General features: G+C 47.9%; 1 protein-coding gene across 3 annotated transcripts in view; it reads right to left on the bottom strand.

Moving 5' to 3' along the window:
- The window catches only part of LOC135400354 (4-pyridoxate dehydrogenase-like), a 66049-nt gene that overhangs the window by 12019 nt on the left and 37622 nt on the right, over nt 1-16408 (bottom strand). For all 3 annotated transcript variants that reach the window (XM_064632187.1, XM_064632189.1, XM_064632188.1), the window contains exons 6-8: nt 13982-14113; nt 4962-5086; nt 1908-2075 (exon numbers count right to left, since the gene is read on the bottom strand). In XM_064632187.1, the coding sequence (XP_064488257.1) occupies nt 1908-2075; nt 4962-5086; nt 13982-14113 (425 nt within the window). The remainder of the gene's footprint in view (nt 1-1907; nt 2076-4961; nt 5087-13981; nt 14114-16408) is intronic.

Genomic DNA, 16408 nt, shown 5'->3' with positions numbered 1-16408 from the left:
TGCTTCAGGCTAGACATACATCGTACAAAATAACTTTTGTGCATTGCATTCGATGGCCTGGCAGTCCTTTTAGGCACGGTACGGGTTCATGCATGAGATATGGCCCCGAGATTACTTCCATTCTCATCGTCTACTATGTCTCTGAGCAATAACACTGTTTGTTCCTCTCTAAATCTCCGCGATTAAAGGGGCAAGAACGTAACATTTAACGTGGGCGGAAACTTTGTTTTATTCCTCAAGCGCGCCATTTTCAGTGTGCGTTGCATTATTGCTGCACAATCGAATTTATAAAAAACACATTCGAGAAAGCGGCCTCCTCAGCTCACGTAGCTCACGTACTCAGACCTGCTTTCGGCAGCTCGTCTCTATACGTCATAAGTCGCATGATCACAAGGCTAGCGGGAACTGCTGACCAACGTGCTGTTTACCACAGGAGTGGAAGAAGGTTGCGATTTTGTAACCACCCTCAAGCGATTGCTTATGGCAAAATCGCCATCTTATCCTGTCATAACATCGCCGGAAACGTCACCTAGAGGTCGCTGTTTATGTTATATTTTCGCGCTGGCCAACATTTTCTTTCGAGCATAAAATCATTTGATGAACGACTTTTCCTGGTGTAAGTTGCGCGGTGCTTGTGACTCGACGTAGTTGGTTGTTCCTGCAAACTCTCATCACATTCTTGCATCACATCAGCTAAGTGGGCGCTGGCACCGGTGTCGTGTTCACGTCGTTATGAATGGCGAGCAGTACGATGCCAGATGTTCAAGCTAACCTGTTGAACTGCATGCACGCTGGGTAAAAATTAGCGGTATAGATAGAAAAACTGTACAAAAACGATGCGCGGAAACGGCACTCGCTTTGTTTACAAACGGTACGGCCGCCTGTCAAGGGTGCCGGCAGTTATAACGTGTATTCACACGAGCGACATCCTCACGGAATATTCTAGTGGAAGAAAAAGCGAAAACAGTGCTTACAGAGCTGAAGTTTCGTCCCATGTTGTGTTGAGCATTCACACGGTGCGGAATATCGGCAGTGGCGAACTACGCATTTAGCAGACGACACCGTCAGCGTGTGTTCCTGCCGTCTGCTACGGAATATATTGTGGCTGTGTAGCAGGATATTCCCCACGGTTAGCAGCGTACGTGAAGACACGACGTTGAACGTTCACGTGACAGCAAAAAACTATGGCGCTTTTCGCATCTTCCGGTGCTGGGGGAATGTCGCTCGTGTGAATACCACGACCTACTAGATTATAACGACCATGTCACAATCAGAAGACCCTATGAGGAGCCTGTCCGCACGATCCGCCAGGGGCGCTGCTGATCGGCACAACACGATTGGACGATGGAAATTTGAATTCTGAACGCGCAGAAGCGTGTGTACGACTACCGTAGCAGACGACAGCGATAGCGCCTATGAAAACGCGTAGAATGATGATGATAATCAAGCTCAGAATGAAACATCTGTGGAACGTCCACCGCTTGTACAGAAATACTAAGGTAAGCTGAAGTACAAAGCATTGTAGAAGTTGAGGAAGCAATAACTGGGACGATTAGAAGCGCCACCGCTACCTTCCAAAAATGCGGCGCATAGAAGGGGTGCGCCTGACATGGTCGTTATAATCTAGTAGGTCGTGGTGAATACACGGATACGGTCATGTGCACGATGACGTCAGGCCAGGACCTGTCCAGAATGCATTGCGTTCTACCGGCACGCTATCGTCTATGGAGCGGTATGTGGTAGGGCGTGTTGCAGGCGCCGTCTTATCAGTCGTTTTCTTTTAAACGGCATTTGCATTATTCTGAGAACTCTAAATGTCTGCGGTTGAAACTCGCACGTTATATCCACGTCAACTGGGCTTGCCTTGATGCCTTTTTCAAGCAAACTTTTCCCACCTTTCAACCTACCCCTAAGCTTTTGAGGTGTTCTCTTGGGCCGATACCGGACACCATTAGTAACTGTGGCGACCTCACGGTTCCAGCAGATATGATGACCTCTTGGGTAGCGCTGACGGTGTATGTTACTCCATCCTTTTCGAACGTCACACCGCGGGCAATACGTCCATCGAGGATAATCTACAAATATAAATTACACGAGTGAGTCAGCGAACAAAGCGCCTGCAGCTTTATCGGCTGTCCGGCTTCCCGTTACCCTGGAAGGCTACAGAATCGCGAGGGAACACTTCCAGAATAACCGACGGGTGCGAGCCACAAGTAGCTTCAGACAATCAGGCACCAGTGCTATATAGCCCGACTATCGTCACTGCATAGAAGGTAACCGTTTCGAGGCTCGAACCACGCAGCTCTTCATTGCTGAGTGAGCGCGCTAACCAATACGTTACGCTCGCATCTGATTTCCTGCGCCTTACCAAGGTGCTTCATTTGACAAATGGGACACGCACTGAGTATCCTCACATTCTCCCCTACATCTTTCTTTCACTTCCGCACGCATAGGCTGTTCAACGAGAGGATGTCATTAACTACAAAAGGGGAAAAAAAAAAATTCCCTCAGAAGATTATGCAACTACTTGGAGTACACTTGTAGTGGCACGGCACTCCAAGGAAGATGAGGGATGCCGAGTGCGCACGCTCCACTCGCACCCAAGCTTCGCTCCACCGCCATTAAACCATTCTCATGCCAACCGTCTCGTCGCGACAACCCACACACACTCATACGTAACTTTTGCCATAGATTGAGGCGGTTTTGCATTCGTGTCACGCATTAATCAATCTATTCTTAATTGAACTCGCAAATTTGCGTGAGAATGCACAGCGCAAGTGGAGGCTCTCGTTCTGGCTGAAAACAGTGTGAAGGACCAGATGTGACTGCTAAACTTCACAGCTCAAATGGACGTGAAGTGAACAGCCCAGCCGTTACACAAACGTTATTTATGGTTTCGGGGGCGCCGTCCAGTTCCTACACTCGAAAGGGTGTAACGCGACACCGTCGATCGGCCCAGTCTCCGCCGCTTCTCGGAAAGTGTCTGTTTCTTCGGTTGGGTCTCGAACTCCCGATCACCGTCCGTGAGGGAAGGCTGTTGTGTCCGAGCTCCAGAACGACAAACAAGGGTCCAGCACGGGGAGGGCGTGATGGAGGAAACCAAGAGACAAGGCAGCGGCCACTGAAGCTACTCGCAAGACAAGGGCGACCATCAACAGGGAGAAGACGACGATCTGTGAGCCAACATTTTCAGTCCGTGCTGATATTAAAAATGCGTGGCACAAAATTTGGTATGCCGTGTACTTCCTCTCAGCGTGGACTCACGCGTCGGTAGCGAGCCTTCACAACAGCCTGAACCCTTACTACGCCAACGCTACTCCCCATTGTCCCGTTCAGGGAATCGTTCCGTCAATGAGTGAGGCTACGTTTCATAGGTTTCGGCACCAAAAACCAAAACCAAGGGATCCGTGTGAGGCTGTACGTTCTCAGAAATTCGTGCCTTGCTCTTCCGGGGTATAGTGTACAGCATATTCCTCTCTCGTGTAGTGGAGTATATATTGGCCAGACGGGCAGGTGCCTGGACTTAGAGAACATCCCTACAGCCTGATAAACGTGCCGTCGGGTAATCTGACATACCACTGCGATAAATGTGGGAAGTGTTCCTGACCTTTGGGGCACCACTGTCCTAGGGAGAGCGAGGCACCAAATCACTGGAGAGATCTTCGAAGCCCATCACACACTTTTAACTGAGAAAGGCTAGTCTGTTAGTGAACCATCTGTTGCACTGTCTGATAAAGAAGTTGTCTTCCTAAACAGCTAATTACATACCTGTTATCTACTGGTATGCTTCGTTCCGCATGTGTGAAAGCTTTAATGTCGGCAAGTGTCGCCGGTTACCGGTTTGCGTATTTATGCCTCCTTTTTTTCCGCAATACACTTCGGTTGTGAGTGACACATGTTCCGTGCGTACCTTATGTCCTCGTCTTTCGCGTCCCCAAATATTACAGTATGCTATTCCACCAACTTGCCCTACTCTCTGCACTTGTTCCGATTTGTGGCAAATGTTCCTGACAGCAAGAAATCGATTGACCGCATGTCTCTCTGTTGACTACGTCACTTACTATGAATTTCTATCATGACTGGTTGACCACCCAGTACAACAAAAGCACAAGGCAGCAGGTTATGTTCTAGAGCCCTGCGAGGATCAGATTTTTGGCATCCGACCGACCCGCATCCACGCACACGTTATCCGCATACGACCGCATCCGCAGCATTACGTAACACTTCACATCCGCATCCGATCCGCAAAGTCTGCACGTTTCGAATGACGCGTAAAGACCGTCGGAAGGATGTTGGTATAATTTCGGATGCCTACATGCTGTCATGGAAGGCCTCACGAGGACAAGTAAATCTTTCAACAAACGCAATAGGGAGAGACTTCTGGAACGCGTGGTTCGAGAAGAGTGAGTGTCCCTTTAGTCGAATGAGGTCACCCGATAAGTATATATGGTGGGAAAGCTGACTCCAGTGTAGCGCAACGATTATCGCGCTGGACCAGCAAGTAAGAGGTGCGGGGTTCGATTTCCCCCATTGTTTGTCTCTTTTGATGGCCTGCATATTTCGGCTACAGTGAACCCTGGTTAATATGACCCCCGATAATCTGACATACGCGCTTTACGACCATGCTCCTGGGGAACAATGCAGTGAAACCTCCGCAAATCCCCCCGTTAATATGACAATTCCGTATTATGACCAAAATATTCAGGAACGACCATGGTCATAATAACGAGGGTTCACTGTATTCATCACCACCCTATAGTCTTCGCAACCATGTGCGCATACGCCGGTTTCACACGAACGTTCTTCTCGTCCGTGTTTTTAACGGAGGCGAAACGAAGCCTACAACAACCTACGCAAAACCTACGAGGCAGATTGACCTTAGCGTCTATTTTCGAAGCAAACCGACGATAAAAACGGACGTGTGAAAGAGCTCTTAGAACGCAATTCGACAAAATGCTTACTTTTGTGGCGAAGCTGCTCAGGGTAATATGAAGGTTTGGCCTTTCGTCAACGATAGGCTGGATCCAGGCCTTGCTTGAACTCACACGTCGTCCGTCAAGAATATTGTTCTGAACACGAGAATAGCCTGAGGGAGCAACAAGGCGTTAAACAGCAACAACGTTTATTAATGATGGTGATGGTGATTGGGAACTTTCGTCGCCAGGCGTGTTACTTTACCCTAACAAAGCGTTAGTGCCGTGAAGCAACGTACGGTACCCGTATCAAAGTGCTTGGGCCCGCCCCAACAACATGACCGCACATCTCGCACTGCTACACTCTCAAAAAAAAAAAAAAAAAAAAAAACACAGAAAAAAAAAAAACGGTAGAATTTCCTACCCGTTGGGTTAGAACCGCGTTGCAAGCAGGATTGTACTCAAATGGGTAGAACAGCAAGGGTACAAATGTTTGTACTGGTATGAGTACAATTCGTAGTACAACAGTTGTACCCATAACAGTTCACCTGTTATTATAGCTTAATTACATACACTGCTCGAAGAAAGCTGTCTGTCGGTATCCAAGCACGAATCCATTCATCCATAGGGCTTCAGCTTCACCCGCTACACTCTAAGAAAAAAAAAGGTGTGAAAAGGTGGTAATTTCCATAGTTACCACCTATAGGTCAACATAGTGTCTGATAGAGGTTGTAAAAGGGTGGTAAAACCAATTATCACACATCCAAATTGCTAGAAAAAGGCGTACCCCCCCCCCACCTCGCTCACCGAATCAGAAGCAGTAACCCTATCATTCGTAGGTAGAAGGTATAACTTTGCAACCTTTTAGACACAACACATACGACAACTATTACCCCCCAAAAAGGTGTAACTGCTCCACCCTTTTTTTCTGAAAGTGTAGGGCTACCGCTGTATTAGGCGGTGTGCTGTTATGTTACACTTGAAGTTCGTCTATACGTGTTGCACGTGCCGCAGGGTAGGACCAGTGGCGTATCTAGGGTGTGGCAGGTGTGGACAGGTGCCATGGGCGCCAGGTGAACAGGGGCGCTATTATGTGGTCGGATGTGAATGTGCCAGGTCGGGTACTCAACCTGAGGCATTCATAAATGATCTAAAGCACCCGCCATTAGAGAGGTTATAGTGTGAAACCTAGTGCGGACAACACGAAAACGCATTCCCAAGGAAATCATGTTAACCATGTTGCCACGGGCGCAGGTAGCTCTACACTCTTAAAAATGAACTTCACCACATAGCACCTAGCCAACCACCATCCCGAATGACAACGTTCTCGCCCCTGATTTGTTGAAAACGGGAGGAGGAACCTATTTTGCGCCGTGCATAATGGGCACAAAATAGGCTCCTCCTCCCGTTTTCAACAAATCTAGGGCGAGAACGTTGTCATTCGGGGTGATGGTTGGCTAGGAGCGTGCTATGCGGTGAAGTTCATTTTTAAGAGTGTAGATACGCCACTGGGTAGGACTGCAGATAATTTCGGCTAAATGGCGTTCTTTTGCCATACTCCGGAAATGCCCGACATACGGTGCTCGAAGTAATGTTTACCGCACCTACACTGCTACCGTCCTGGGCCGGGTTTGAACCAGCGATGTTGTGCTCAGCAGCACAACACGTTACCGACGGAGTTACTGTACTACCGAGGCCTTGCTTTTATTTGTTTGTTTCATTTTTTTCCCTCAGAAGAAAGAAACTGCCGAAGCCGGTGTTATACCCTCCCATGCCAACTGTGACCTTGCTTGATGAGTGGACACAAGAAAGGTTCTCGCTTATACATCGAGGGGAGAACGCAGGCGCAGGTTCAACGCGGCCCACACAAACAGTGGCGATCTACCCGCATGAGTACAAAATTCTACCGTCTTTTTTTTTTTCCTTAGAGTGTAGACACTACGTGAGATTCCACATGTCGTAAGCTATCATTTCTTGCTTGTTGATCAACACTAGCGTAAAGAAAATTGATGTACATTGAACGACCCTGTCTCTCGTACACTTCGCGGTTTGTAATGTCATTCCGTCATCGTGATCACCTGGTCCCTTTTTGACACGTCCTCGTAATCTTCAATGTTTGGATAATTTTATACCGGGTGTTTCTCGAAAGTCCCCCGGCTGAATAATTCGTGAACAATCGAAGAAATTCCTTTTTGTTAAAGATCTTTGGGACATTGGCCATGAACTGAGTAGTCAGCGACTCATTTGCATACGCTCAAAATTAAATAAACGTCCTAAGCTTTAGATTTTATTTCGCGCGCATACGGAACCTCTGCGGCCCTTCAGCGAAAAATATTCCAAAAAAAGAAAAAAAACATCGGCACTTAGTGACAGCAGTGCACCAATGAGCTCTTTGGATCAGCTATCCGGCTGTCAATTTCGTGTTCATTCGCCTGGTTCACGCACGGGGGCGACGGAAGATTAGGGACAGCCGCGAGAGACGCTTTGGAATTCCTTCTCAAAGCGTTTTTTCCGGGACCGTTTTTTCCTACACCAGTTTACCCGTTTTTTCCGGATCCCCTGGTAAACAGTGCTGGCGGTTCTGTCGTTCAGTACACTGTTAAAACAGAACTTCCACCAGATAGCACGCTCCTAGTAAACCATCATTCCGAATTATATCATTGTGTGTCCTGATTTGTTCAAAACAGGGGGGAGACGCCTATCTGGGACAAGTGTAATGTGTCTCAGATAGGTGCCTCCTCCCATTTTCAACAAATCAATTCACAGAATGATATCATTCGGAATGATGGTTGGCTAGGAGCGTGCTATGTGGTGAAGCTCTGTTCTAACAGTGTAGGTGAGATAGCGTGCTCTTATCATGGATGATGACGAATGCGCCGCGAGGGATGTGAACTACTGGGGTACACACTTACAAATTATCTACACTCTTGAAAATGGACTTCACCGTAAAGCATTCTCCCTGCCGACCATAATCTCGAATGACGTCGCCATCTGCCCTGATGTGTTGAAAATGGAAGGCGTACGCCTTTTTGATGACAATTATGAACAGCATATGTGTCACAAAAAAGGGTACGCTTCCTGTTTTCAACAAACCTGATCTCCCGTACGGCAGGCGATCGGATTCGAATTCTTGCACGCGCTCTTAAAAATCAACTTCACCACATAGCACGTTGAAGGCCAACCATTGTGCAGAGTGATTCCTCTATCACTCTTGATTTGTTGAAAGAGCCGGGCGGATGACTTTTTGTGACAGTTAACATTTCTACACTCTTAGAAATGAACTTCACCGCATAGCACGCTCCTAGCCAACCATCATCTCGAATGATATCGTTATCTGCCCTGATTTGTTGAAAACAGGAGGCGTACGCCTTTTTTGTGACAATTATGAACCACATAAGTGTCACAAAAAAGGCGTACGCCTCCCGCTTTCAACAAATCAGGGCAGATAACGATATCATTCGAGATGATGGTTGGCTTGGAGCGTGCGATGCGGTGAAGTTCATTTTTAAGAGTGTATGTAAGTGTCACAAAAGTGAGTTTCCCGCATAGTGTGGTATTCGTGGCATTCTGTCAGGATATGCTCGACAGTTTCCGGATGATGACAGTGACCGCAACTGGAATCCTCCCTGGAGCCGATCTTGAACAGTTGCGAGTTTGTGAACGCAGATCCCGTGCGTAGCCGATGAAGCATTGTCTGCATGACTTCTGGAAGGTCTTTTATGGGAAGAGAGGGTCGGTGATTTTGCATGATGTCCTGTATGCCAGGATGACGCATTTCAACTTGCTGTTTAACGGCCACGTGTTTGTCGGTGCCAGTCACTGGTAAGGATGGGCTGCAGCTAAGGTGTGCTGAGGATGCTAGCTGGTCCGCTGGTTCGTTGCCTCTGATGCCGACATGAGCCGATCACCTCCTAGTAGCTTATGTTCGATACACGACCTCCTTATATACCGGGCTAGAATGCTTCCATAAGTAAAACGGTCTTAAGTATTCCACTGACTTGGACCGCAGCAGCTGCGTGCAACAAGGCCAGGCCGTCGTGGATGATATAGGGTAACGAGCTGATTTCCCTTGCCAGGCCACGTTCATTGATGGGATGTAGTACGCACTGGTAGCGCTTTTGGCACGGTCGTCAATGGAGCCATTTGTGAATAGCAGAGTATCAATTGAATTGAATTGCCTGTTTATTACAGAGCACGTGCAGACCCATGGCGTATGCGTGCGGTAGACGTTGCTTATCAGCTGCCATTCTGGTCACAAGGGGTCTGGACTCACTCTTCTTCCGTAAACCTGGGATGTGAAGCGTTGTTGCGGGCACGAACTCACTCCATGGCGGCGTGGGCGGACTAGCTGGAAGGCGAGGAAGAGACTCACTATTGGCTAGAGAGCTGGTGGCGAGCCCACTAGCCAGGCGCCCTAGGGATGTGTGTGACCTTTGTTCAGGGTCCATGAACAGGGAATGCTTGTTGATAGATGTTGCCGCGTTATCCAGAAACTGGAGTCCTTTGAGATGAGAGTGGACACTGACAGGCTTTTCCTTGGATTCCAGGTACGTTTGGGTGACGCTAGAAAAGGTAAATACGCCAAGCACAGTTATTATTGTGGTGCTATGAAGACGCTAAAGGGCCCGCCACTGTGTAGGCGCATGGTCTATGTACGGCGCTACGTAGAGAAGATGAAAGCATTGTGCACGGTAAGCAATGATCGCTTATTGCAGCCCCATGATTTACCACTGATTCTGCGAAGCAAGTTAACCGTTTTCTTTCCCTTGCGAGTATTCTGGTTCACTAGCCTGGACCAGCGTAACGCGCTAGCGATTGAGGCACTAAGATATTTACATGACACGCATCTAGGGATGGCAGTGTTAACAATGCTGAGGCTAGGAAAGTCTTTGCCCACGTACTTTCCACGGGGAATGCAGACCATACATTTTTACTTTTCTGGCGGCGCTTCCAGCCCTCTCGCAAGCAGCACTGCATTGAGCCAGTTCAAGGCATTCAGCTGTGTCACGAATTTTCGCCTTGTTCGTTCCCACGATGTGGAGGCAGATGCCGTCCACATAGATGGTGATATGAAGGGCGTATGGTGTAGGGCGGGTTCCTCGGTGGATCTCAGCCATGATCAGGCTGAATTGCACAGGCGACAAAACGCTGTCTTGTGGGACCCATCACTGAAACCTCTTCATGGAACTAATGCACCCGCGGACGGACATGTCAAACCTTCTGTTGGATAGAAAGTCGCACAGAAGTCGCACTGCGCCGTTTTACGCATATAGTATAGCGGACTTCAGATACCGGAGTTCACGGCAGGCATACTGGCAAGTTACACTCTAAAAACAGAACTTCACCGCATAGCACGTCGTGCGCCAATCATTACCGCGAACGATAGGGTTATCGCTTTTTATTCGAGGAGAGAGGGAGGCGTACGCCCTTTTGTGACAATTACCATATACCCAAATTGCCACAAAAAGGCGTACGCCCCCTTCTCTCGCCGAATCGGAAGCGATAACCCTATCATTCGTGGCAATGGTTGGGGCACAGTGTGCTATGAGGTGGAGCTCTGTTTTAAAGGGGCACTAAACGGCTCCAGGAATATTCTCCAGTTATTATGCTCTATGAAAGAACGTGGCTCACGATATCCAATTATGAAATTCATTTACTTCTAGCGAGCGCCTTTACCACGAAACAATGCCATTCAAAGAGCATAATCCGCGTGAGTCTCTCCTTCCTACTCGGAGAGCACCTACGTCATACGTCTCGCACGTGTAGCAAAGCTGCATTCCAGTCACTGGAGGTGGGGGAGATTTCGGACTCCTAGCCAATGACGGGCCTCGTTGACACAAATAGCAGGGTGCGGGGAGAACCCGTTGTGTGAACGCCGCTGTGACCTCGCGGAGCAATACAGCGCTGAAAACATAGTGCGCACATGAAATGGAATATTGTGGGCTTTTGGTACATTTTGATCTGGCTACCTTGGGTTTGACAAGTGTAAATATGTTTAGAATTGACCTCACTACCCGATATTAAAACAAAATCACTGTTTAGGCGCCCCGCATTTTGAATGGTTGATGGTGCGCGACGTCAAAATGACGTGTGGCTATTGTCGCCAGGGCATCGCAGGGCGGGGCATGAGCGCGAAAGAGTGCAGTGAATATTCGGTTGGTTTGGAGCCATTACTTACTTTTTTGCGACAAAAATTTTTGCTAAACGTCACTGTAGGAAACGAATCACACTGCATTACAAAAAAGTGCACCTTGCATACCTGTTTATTGCCCCTTTAAGAGTGTAGGATACTGCTTTTGAGCTATTCGCCAAGGTGTCTTGACACAGCCGAACAGGGTATCTGCCGTAGAGCCGACGACTTCCTTCCTGAATTTCTCCCAGTTCGTGATAGTTTTGGCTTTCCTTGTGCCGTTACTGCGACTCGGAGGCGAAAGCACAACAGGGAGTGATCTGAACCCCATGTGTCAGGCTCGGTTCGCATGGTGTTCTCTCCGTTGATTTGATGAAAACAGGAGGCGTACGCCATTTTTGTAGCAATTATGCTGTACATAACGGTACAAAAAGGCCCCTCCTCCGCTTTTGCTTGCACGCGTTAGGAGCTAACTAGAGGCGGGGCACTCGTTGAGAAGGGCACGTGATAAAACACGTGCACGGCGCTCTTCGCGTGATACGTGAAGGGCGTGGGATACGTCCCGCGCAATGAGTCACGGGCCGTCTTTTTGAATTTCCCGCCCGCCTTTTTGAATTTTCCATAGATTGAGAAGTTACCGGTCAAAAAGAACTCGTTACAAGTTAAGTTACCGTGTGCAAAATATAACTAAGTTAAAGGGGCCGTAAACAGGCCACCAAACATTTCTGAAATAATGATACCCCATGAAAGAACGCAGATAATAATACCCAAATATACATTTCGTTCGGCTCGTGCCAGCTCATTGACCCATATAACTGCTTTCAAAGATGAGTAACCAGCGAGCCTCTCTCCACCACGCATACGTCACATGGCTACGTAGCGTTTTGCCGTCGAATCGGGGGGCCGAGCTGCGCACATGACGTTTCAAATTACCAGCCAATAAACATACTTCGTTATCAGCTGTGAGTCGGAGCGCTCAGTTTGTTTGTCTGAAACGACGTTTTGCGCTCCGTGGTTCCGAAATTCAACGTCATGACATCTTCAACATCTCCGGCTGGCGCAAACGTCAACAGTTGGGCTGCTATCACATCACGCGATTCGAACCCGGGTCCCCCCCAGTCACGACGTGACATGGCCAGCACGCTATCCACTGTACCACGCGAGCTGGTGACACGATGCCGCGTGGCTCAAACCAAAGTACGGCAGCCCAGTTGTCGGAACCATTCGAAGATGACGAAGATGTTCCATCGCGCACCTTATATATAAGATTCCGGAACTGTAGACCCGGATATTCATTCGTGCTCGTGGTGTGCTGCGTGCTACTGCCCAGAAAACGTAGTGCGCGTATGATACCTAAATTAAACGCATTTCTTTTTCAGTTTGAGGCTGTAACTGTTTAGATTTTGAATAGAAGAGGATTCACGTTCATCTAGTCCAATTCCGCATTTGAAATAAAATCATACGTGGAACACTCGATCGTAATTGGTGAGTAAAGCTCTACGTCAAAATGACGTAAACTTAGAGCGCGGGGCGGAGCTAAAATGCGAAAGAGTGCAGCGAATATTTCATCCGTATGCAAGCACCTTTTGTTTTTGAGCGTTAGTAATTGCAAGGAGTTTACACTGCATAAGTTTCAATAATATAACACAAAGAAATGTGCACCTTTTGTACCTGTTTACGGCCCCTTTAATAACGAAGTAATTCAGCCTGAAATGTAACTCGCAGTTACTGAGTTACTTATAAGAAAGACCGATTTACTTCCAAGTTACTTCGGACACAAAATAGCATTACGCAGGTGCAGCGCGCGTGAGCAGTTGAGTTAGACCTTGAGTTGCCTGCGGAGGAGTACAACAAGCTTAGATCGTTTTCGTTTATGTCCAACAATAGACCTCTCCCTGTTTGTAAAAATAAATGACGTCATAGTGTTCAACAGTGCCACAAATTTGTTAGAATTGAACTACGCTTGAAGCTAGAGGTGAAGAAGATCGCGCCCGAAAGCCACGGTCTTAAGGGGATTACGATATGGTCCCTTCAAGGGACGCGACCGTTGGTCCTGCTTTTCTTTCAATGGGAGGCACCGAACAAGTGCTCGTTCGTGGAACCCAGCCCTCTCCTTCCGACTTGTTTCGGTTTCAGTCTGTCTACCAATGTCATGATGACGTTCCTCTGGTAGAGGTCTATTCAAACGCTTTGCATCTTACTCACTGTGGGCGCACAATGGTTCAGCTTCATTTCAATGGCAGCGGTTCTTACTTCCTGACACTGATTGAATATCACGTTTCATGGCAAAAAATGCCATGAAGGAACCGGAGAGAAATCAAGAAAATATGTGGACGTGAGCGAAAAGCGAGTTAAAAGTAACTTGGAACTTAACTTAAGTTACTTTGGCAAAGTTACCTGAAAAAGGAACGAGTTCCTCTGAAAGTTGCCACGGCGCAAAAGTACCGAGTAAAGCTACAAGTTACCAAAAAAAAAAAACGAACTTAGTTACAGTAACGAGTGACCTCGAACTCTGGAATTTTCCCGCCGCTCGTTAGATCCTAAAGACCGTAACGACGATGACGCGATTAAGCGATGAGCGATAACGTTGTCATTCGGGATGATGGTTGGCTAGGAGTGCGCAATGAGAAGTTCACTTTTCAGAGTGCGATTTTTAAAGAGCGTGAGGCTTACGTCTTTTTGTGACACCTACGCAGGTATGCAGTTTGTCGCAAAAAGGCGGACGCCACGCGTTTTCCACAGCTCGGGACTGAAAGCGGGGCCATCCCGTGCAAGTTAGTGGCCCTTCTGCGTGGGGCGCGGTGATGACCTGCTTTAGGAGTGTGGACTAAATGGCGACAATGAAGTCAGTAACTAAGTAAGTATTATTATCTGCGTAAAAGAAAGAAAAGAAAAAAAAAAACAGCGTTGGCTGCGATAATGTAACGTGCAGCGATACCTTTTTGTGTGTCTGCATTGTAGTCGATCCTCTTATATCCCTTCTGCGCGCATGCTTGCATGAACTTTCGGCTCAGTAAAGTCTGGAATGAATTCGTCGTAATAGGAAGGCTCCCGTTCGTGCCGTGATAACCTGGACATAAAATGTGTAGACTCTAAAAGCTGAACTTCACCGCATAGCATGCTCTGCGCCAAGCGTTGCCATGAATGGTAGAGTTATTGCTTTTGATTCGAAGAGAGAGGGGGCGTACGCCTTGTGTCACTTTGGATACATGATAATTGACACAACAAGGCGTACGCATCCCTCTTTCCTCGAATGAGGAGTGATAACCCTATCATTCGTGGCAATGGTTGGCGCAGAGAGTACAATGCGGTGAAATTCAGTGTTTAGTGTGTGCACAGAAAATTGTCACCATCCAAAATGAACAGCTTTCCAAACGAATGGTAATGGTATGCAATAGCGAGTTATAATACACCCGAATGTGGACACGATAATGGTCCCGAAGACATGACAAGCCAGTTCCCCTACTCACTTAAAACGGGTGACATCGCATTGCTTAGCTTGGATTGGATAACTCCCTTTATCATATCGTGTCCGTATCCCATCCCAGCCCCTCACCCAGCTCTTCCGATGTACCACGATAACTCGCTATCGATTTCGTGGAAGGATTATTTATTTGTTATTTGGCTAACGCCTCAGAGGACCGGAGCGCGTTACAACAACGAATATACACTCTAGAAATGTAGTTTCATAGCGCGCGGTGCGTCAACCATTGGCGCAAATAATACAATCTTAACTTCACCACATAACACGCTCCCCGCCAACCCTCATCCCGAGTGACATCGTTCTCGCCCCTGATTTGTTGAAAACGGCAGGCGTACGACTTTTTGTGACGCTTATGCAGGAACGTTCATTGTCACAAAAAGGCGTACGCCCCGCGCTTTCCACAAATCAAGAGTGACAGCGGTATCACTCTGCCCAATGGTTGGCCTCCAGCGTGCTATGAGGTGAAGCTTTGGTTTAAGAGTGCAGGGTTATCGCTTTTGAGTCGAGGAAAAGGGTAAGCGTACACTCTTAAAAATGAACTTCACCACATAACACGCTCCTAGCCAACCATCATCCCGAGTAACATCGTTCTCTCCCCTGATTTGTTGAAAACGGGAGGCGTACGCCTTTTTGTGACACTTATGTAGAAATGCTAATTGTCACAAAAAGGCGGACGCCTCCCGTTTCCAACAAATCAGGGGGGAGAACGATGTCACTCGGGATGATGGTTGGCTAGAAGCGTGCTATGTGGTGAAGCTCATTTTTAAGAGTGTACACCTTTTTGTGGCGATACATATCCAAATTGCAACAGAAAGGCGTACGACCCTCTCCCTCCTCAAATCAGACGCGATAACCGAACCATTAGTGGCAGTGGTTGCAGGGGCGGATCCAGACACTCGGTTTGGGGGGGGGGGGGGCGGTTTCTTTGTCGGGGCGCGTAGTGGTGGAGGGGGAAGATGGAAATTCAACGTATAAACTGACGTTTATCACCTGGATCCGCCACTGAGTGGTTGGCGCACAGTGCGCTACGCGGTGAACTTCCGTTTTTACGGTGCATCATGGCAGTGCTTCTCGACCGAGCATCAAGCGTTCGCTCAATACGCTGCTAATGCTATTGCTAATGCGCTGCTAATGCTAATTAAGAGGCTCGTATTCCACTTTTATGCAAACGCACCCAGCATAGCGCTTTGAGAACAAAGTGAAATAAGTGATGTAGTCTGCCGAACAATAGACATCTCCCTGTAAACAAACTCTGTAAACAAATGACGTCATAGTGTTCCACAGCGGCAACAATTTGCTAGAGTTGGACCAGTCCTTTTCCGGTACACGAGGATACGGCTGTAGAATATGTACCACTACAACGTTGCAAGCTCATTGGCCCAGAGTGCGTGCGCGCTCCGATTGGTTGACAGTTCTTGAAATTGCGTTTTGTCGTGCGCATGTGCGTGCAGCTTCCCGGCGGCCGTTTCAGCATAGCTTCGAAACAGCACGTATCGGCCGGGACGGCATCCTCTTGTGTCCCGTCTTTCGATGACGTTAGTCGGCAGAACAGTTTGTAGAAATATGTTCGCTGGTTTATTTATGCGTCAATGTGATTCTACGCGCGTTGTGCTGTTCCTGAACACGAATATTACCCCACGAACAGTCTATCAACCCCGGAACTGGAACGCTTCGTGAGTTGGAGCGATTGGAGAGTGAAGAACGTGTTCGGGCGCCTTCGGATTTCGAGGGCTGATAGCAAAGACAGGATTACGTGCCACACAAGCGCTTTCCGCTCTGCAAGCAGCGAAAGAAGATGCTCATCATAAAATGGTAATGGTGGTGTTCGTTTTGCTTCAGGTTCGAACTTGGTCAGCCAGCTAATTGTTCACAACGGAATAG

The sequence above is a fragment of the Ornithodoros turicata genome, chromosome 7 (assembly GCF_037126465.1).
Source record: "Ornithodoros turicata isolate Travis chromosome 7, ASM3712646v1, whole genome shotgun sequence".
In the NCBI taxonomy this organism is placed as follows: Eukaryota; Metazoa; Arthropoda; class Arachnida; order Ixodida; family Argasidae; genus Ornithodoros; species Ornithodoros turicata.
Note: the sequence above shows the minus strand (reverse complement) of the source record. Positions and strands in the feature narration are given on the sequence as shown.